This window comes from Phacochoerus africanus, chromosome 7, assembly GCF_016906955.1.
Source record: "Phacochoerus africanus isolate WHEZ1 chromosome 7, ROS_Pafr_v1, whole genome shotgun sequence".
NCBI lineage: Eukaryota > Metazoa > Chordata > Mammalia > Artiodactyla > Suidae > Phacochoerus > Phacochoerus africanus.
Genome location: NC_062550.1, coordinates 33,028,406 through 33,034,405, shown reverse-complemented (window position 1 = coordinate 33,034,405; position 6,000 = coordinate 33,028,406). Strand labels below are relative to the sequence as shown.

At 45.1% G+C, this 6,000-nt stretch overlaps 1 protein-coding gene across 6 annotated transcripts in view; it reads right to left on the bottom strand.

Moving 5' to 3' along the window:
- Positions 1–1,880: 1,880 nt before the first annotated feature.
- TBC1D30 (TBC1 domain family member 30) overlaps positions 1,881–6,000 on the bottom strand; it is a 95,518-nt gene continuing 91,398 nt past the window's right edge. For 4 of the 6 annotated variants that reach the window (XM_047787128.1, XM_047787127.1, XM_047787130.1 and 1 more), the window contains one exon: positions 1,881–5,396. In XM_047787128.1, coding sequence (XP_047643084.1) covers positions 4,612–5,396 — 785 coding nt within the window. In that variant the 3' untranslated portion in view covers positions 1,881–4,611. The remainder of the gene's footprint in view (positions 5,397–6,000) is intronic. The other 2 variants (XM_047787129.1, XM_047787132.1) reach the window with 1 other exon arrangement.

Below are 6,000 nucleotides of genomic sequence, written 5' to 3'. Positions count from 1 at the left end.
ATGTAAGGATAACCTGACCCCCTTGCTGTACAGTGGGAAAATAAAAAAAAATAAAAAAAAAAAACGTAAAATGCACGTATTTTCTGACCCTGCAACTCCACCTCAGTGAAAATACCCTTAGAAAATCCTTAGGGCTATACACAAAGATATAAGTATTAGGATGTTCTCCCCAGTACTATCTACAAAAAAAAACAAAAAACAAAAAAAACCACCTGTTTGAAATACACAATACCATATATAAAATAGATAAACAACAAGGATTTATTGTATAGCACAGGGAACTACACTGAATATCTTATAATAACCTATAATGGAAAATAATCTGAAAAAAGAATATAGATAAGTGGATAATGTATAACCAAATCACTCTGCTGTGTTCCTGAAACTAATACATTATAAATCAACTATACTTTAATTTAAAAAAAAAAAACCTCTTCAACAGGTGAATTCAGGCATAAACACATGATGAAATAATAATCACTGAAAATGATACTGTAGGAGTTCCCGTTGTAGCTCAGAAATAATGAACCCAACAAGTATCCATGAGGACTTGCGGGTTCAATCCCTGGCCCTGCTCAGCAGGTTAAGGATCTAGCCAGTGTTGCTGTGAGCTGTAGTGTAGGTTGCAGACATGGCTCTGATCTGGCATTGCTGTGGCCGTGGCCTAGGCTTGCAGTTGCAGCTCCAATTCGACCCCTACACTGGGAACTTCCATATACCACAGGTTCAGCCCTAGAAGGAAGGAGGGAAGGAAGGAAGGGGAAAGAGAGAGAGAGAGAAAGAGAGAAAGAGAAAGAGAAAAAGAGAGAAAGAGAGAAAGAAAGAAAGAAAGAAAAAGGAAGGAAGGAAGGAAGGAAGGAAGGAAGGAAGGAAGGAAGGAAGGAAGGAAGGAAGGAAGGAAAAGAAAAGAAAGGAAGAAAGAAAAAGAAAATTATACTGTAGGAGTTCCCATTGTGGCTCAGTGGAAATGAATCTGACTAATATCCATGTGGATGCCAAGTTTGATCCCTGGCCTTGCTCAGTGGGTTAAGGATCTGGCATTGCCATGAGCTGTGGTCTAGGTCACAGATGCAGCTCGGCGTTGTGACTGTGGTGTAGGCTGGCAGCTACAGCTCCAATTCGACCCCTAGCCTGGGAACCTCCATATGCCATGGGTACGGCCCTAAAAAGACAAAAAAAAAAAAAGAAGAAGAAGAAGAAGAAAATGATACTTTAGAAGAGCATTCACTGGAAAGAAAGCTTAAACTAGTTTTCTCAAAATACCTTTTTGTAAACAGTGGTATGTGTGTACACACACACACACACAGTGGAGAGACCCACACCAAAATACCAATGATTCCTTATGACCTTTCTGTTTTCCTAATTTTCTCAAAATATGTGTCATTTTTCTATTAAGAAACACAATATATTTAAAATGCTGCCTCAGATGATGGCTGTTAGGTAGCAAAAAAAAAAGTGGCTCAGAAAGAGTAAAGGGAGATTTTTATGAGGGGAGATGGCAGCAGCTCGGCTGCTGTTCATCCCAAATCCATAAGACCAGGAAGCTAAATTGCATTCTTGTTGTTCTTTTATATTAAAACAAAGAAAAATGACAGGTCTACAGGTTAATTTTATACACCCACATGCTCACACACATACGCATTCACACACACAAACCCACATCCTTGAGGAACCCACCCTTCTGCCAAGCTCTCGGCAGGTCATAGGACACCCTGAAACCCGGGGATTAGATTGGGGCAGAGGGAGTTTACTGGCCATTCCCCAGTTCACATGACCAAGGTGGGGGTAAAGTTGAAGGGAAAAGAGAAGAGGGTGGGGAAGGTCACAGTGGCGTTCTCACAGGCACTCAGATAAAAAATGTCACACTAGCTACAACGAGGAGAATCTTTATGCATATATCTTTATAATCAACACAGTTCTTTAGAACAAGAGAGACCAATAAAAGGGGGAATACAAGATTCCAGTTTCAGCCCCACTGATTGACATTACAAACTAGGTTTAAGTTATCTGGAGGCCTTTGTATGAGGACAGAGTTGCAGTCTTGACTCCCGGCGTAAGTGCTGACAGGGTACAGACATTACCTAAAAAGAAAGAAACTGCTACTTGGTGGGTACTTCTGGTGCTGGCATAGAGTGTCCAATACAGACAAAGATCAAAGTCCATACGGGTCTTCGTACATGCTGTGTGCTAGAGGCTACGGCAGATTCTGTTTTCTAAAGTAGGCAAAGCTCATAAATTGACCAATTCACACGGTGATTACGTGGTACAACGCATGCACTTGAACGGTACAGAGCGCTAGAAACAGGTTTTTTCAATCCTGACAAGGTCATTTTTACCTCAAAGGACTATTGTCCTTGCAGTAACATGCTCATTCCTTCAACAAATATTTATCCCAAATCACGTGCCATCTTAACCATCCCTTTCTCGGGAAGACCCACATGGGGAAACGGGTACAACGTATGCTACGAACCCACAGAGCATTGGTGGACAGCGATGCACAAGCCTAAGAACTGGAGTTAAGTGGCTTCTATCCCAATACCCACTTCCCTGAACCCAGACCCTCTGGAAGCTGGGAGCTGACTCAAGGCAGGAAAGAAGAGTTCTCTGTTCAAGTCAGACATCCCTCAAGGGGAGCGTGACTCACTTGGGATGAGGGAGGAGAAAAGAATATAAGGTGGAATCATTCTTATCTGTAAAGTTCAGCAGATGGAAGAAAATTATGTCATTTGCTTAACTTTGGAAAATGCAATGCGTCTTGTCCCCGGGGGTGTTGGGGGGAGGTATGCAAAGTAATCCCAACTCCCCACCTACACCCTTCCCAAGACACAGGCTGTGGGCGCGGTTGCCTTTTAAGAAGCTGCATGCTAACTTTGGATGGCACAGAATTCAAGCCCAAAACTGTAATAACTTATTAGTCATAGTTTCCGTCTTCAGATTCCATCTACAAAAGGGATAACTCCTCTCATTGTATATATCATTCTTGTGTTTCCTGTTTGAAAAAGCCCACAGGGCCACATTCTCTATTTTATTATTAAAAAAAAAAAAAAAATCTTAGTACCTCTCCTTGTAAAACCCTTCCTAAAACTACAGCTTTGGTGTCAGAATTAGCAGTTCAAATAGCTCAAATGAATATTGACTACATCAACAAGATGCGCGCAGGCCTGGCTAACATCTTCCAGAGAGAAGGATAAAGATACAGAGGCTATTCTTCTAATGATGGTATGAGAAGAGGATCGAGGAGGAAGCCTTTGTCCAGCCAAAGGGATGGCTACATGAAGCATTTTTTAAATGAACTACCTTTTCAAGTAAGGTCAGAGCTGGTTTTGTGAAATGCCATCATATGACTTTGTGTGCCATCGGGAGAAGAGTCCTTTGAGTCAGGAGGGAGAGCAGTGAATGGCTTCCCAGAACCTCTGCAGCCAATGCATCTGCGTACAAAGAGCATGCAATGCGCCTATTGCACTAGAGGGAATGCGGCTGAGTCGCATTGAGTACCAGGAGTATTTACCTTGAGTATCTGAAGTGCTACTTCACCTCTGTGTGGCTCAGAGTTCCCATCTGCATAGTAGAGATAACAGGTGCTGTCTCCGACCCACTGGGACCAGGGGAGGAGTGGGTGAGAGAGAGCTAGAAAGCACTGGGGCCTTCTCCAAGGAAAGGCAGTATTCAAGTACCAAAGTACTCTAACCTCCAAAAAGCACAAAATTCAAGTAACAGAGTTGTGGGTGCCATGATCTGGCTCTTGAGCAGAAGCCTCCGGCACCTGCTGTAGAGAGCTGGTAGATGAATGAGCAGCTTGATGGAGGGAGCTGGACAAGAGCCCATCGAGCCATCCCACCACGGAGGACCCAAACTCTCCTTCAAAGGAGAACATGAACCTCGTGCAAAGCTTAGTGGAATCAGCAAGCTGTTCAGAGCAACTGCTTAGTGCATATCCCATTTGTGTCCTCTGCATAAGACCTTCAAGTTGGTGATCAACCTAGATTTCAACAAAGAAAGGCTTTCTTCATTGTGCAGTGAAAGAAAGGCTATCTAGATTTTTCTCCTGCACTATAGCATAAGAATAAAAAAAAAGAAAAACTTTTGAGACTGGCTGAAAGAAATTCCTCAAGGAAATACACAAACATTGCTCCCAATAGGACATTAAGAGGGAAATAGGAACGATTTTTGCAACTAAGAAACTTACTTTCTCTTTAGTTTCTGTTCTAGCAAGCTAGTGTCTGCATGCTTGAGTTTAAAAACACCCAGAGAATTGGAAGGTATGGGGGAGAAAGGCCCTGAAGGCCCTCAGAACAGGAGGAAGGAAGAGGGGTTAACAGTCTACACACAAAGTCGTTTCTAAACAGCTCACAATGAAAAGCTGGGAAAACTTCACACTTTAAAGCCACATTATTTATTCTGCCACTGTATCGGTGATCAGTCGGTGGGAAGATATCCCTACTCTAGCTCCCATTATAAAAGTTCCAATTCCCACCGCTATGGGCTGTTGCTCATCTCTGAACCCATCTATTCATTTTCATCGGGCAGCTGAAGCTCTTTCGGGGCCAAGCAGCCGGATCCCTTCCAACCACCGTGGAGAGGTGCGTGTCCCTACGCAGTTTCTGAGACACGTCACCGTTTCTTAGTGCCGCTGTTTCCACCGCTGGACTTGCTGAAGCTCCTGCTCATGCGAGGAAAGTGCACGGTTGGGGTTCTTTCAGTAGGACCATAGAGTCCCAAATTCCTGGCAGTGGCTGACTTCCGCAGTGGCTTGACGCTGGGAAAGGGGCTGAAGATGGGCGCTTTGGGGTGGCTGCCTGGGGGAGACTTGCCGGTGGCCTTGCTTCCTCCGGGTGTATCTGGTGGCCCTGGGAAGGGCCTCAGGCAGGGCAGGTGCCCCTTGGGCTCAGTTTCAGCAGCAGCATCCCTAGGGTTCAGTTCCAAGGCTTCCAGCTTCACTTGGACATCAGACACATCGGCATCGGCCTCCCCAAGCCCCGGCTCCAGAGACTGCTCTTGCGGGGTCCTCCCGGCGCCGCCATTGGAGCCGCCGCCTTCCCTTCTCGCTGTCACCGAGCAACTGGAGGCAAAGGCTTCCGCAGCCCCGGGGTTGTGCGTCTTGCCATCGTTCTGCTCTTCTATCAGCCCAATAGTGTCCCCGCAGCCCAGCTGACTCCTGGTCCTCGTCATGTTCTTTTTGTGGACCCGGATGTGAGTTCGCCACGGAGAATTGAGCTTGGCCCTAAGGTCTTCATAAGGGACGGGAGAGACTTTGCCTCCTGCGTGACCAGGAATGTGGATGACGGCGTTCTTGGCAGCTCTGTTGGACAGTTTCATCTTCTTGCCTAAAAGAAGGTGGTTTATAACTGGAGAGTTGTTTACCTGAGACGGGAGAATGCTGGTCACTGGCCCTTTGTCTGAAAGAAATGTTGAAAGGTGGTGTGAAAGGTACCTCGAAGAAAGATGGACTTCATGGAACAGGAGATAGACAGAGGTTGGCCCCAGACCCCCTGCCCACATATTCCCCAGGTATCAGCAGAGTCATGTAACTGGAAGCAGCAGAAACTGAATTCCACCCCCAGAGCCTGTGATTCCTAATCCCTCTTTTGCAAAGAGTCTCCTCAAACCCCAGGCAGGGGCTGAGGATACAGAAATGAACAGATTCGAACCTCTCATAACTAATTAGAGTCCCTAACATTTTTCACAGAGAGCTTTTGTCTCTGAGAAGCAACCTCTGAGGTCTTGAATCTAGGAAATCTTTGAAGAGTTTTTTAAAATAATAAGTCAAACACTCTGACCATATGGATTCCCAGCTGTCAGCTTCTATGAAGCAGTAAAACAACACACTGCATATTATTAAGTGAGAGACAGTAGAATGAGAGAAGTGATAAGAAGGTGGTAAAAATGCAGTGAAATCACAGCTATCTGGTGTCTGGTACTAGGTAGGAAAAACCACTCCTGTGTCCTCAGTGGACTTTGAAAATAGGAAAACACCACAAGCTGTGTTCTCCTGGAAGGCAC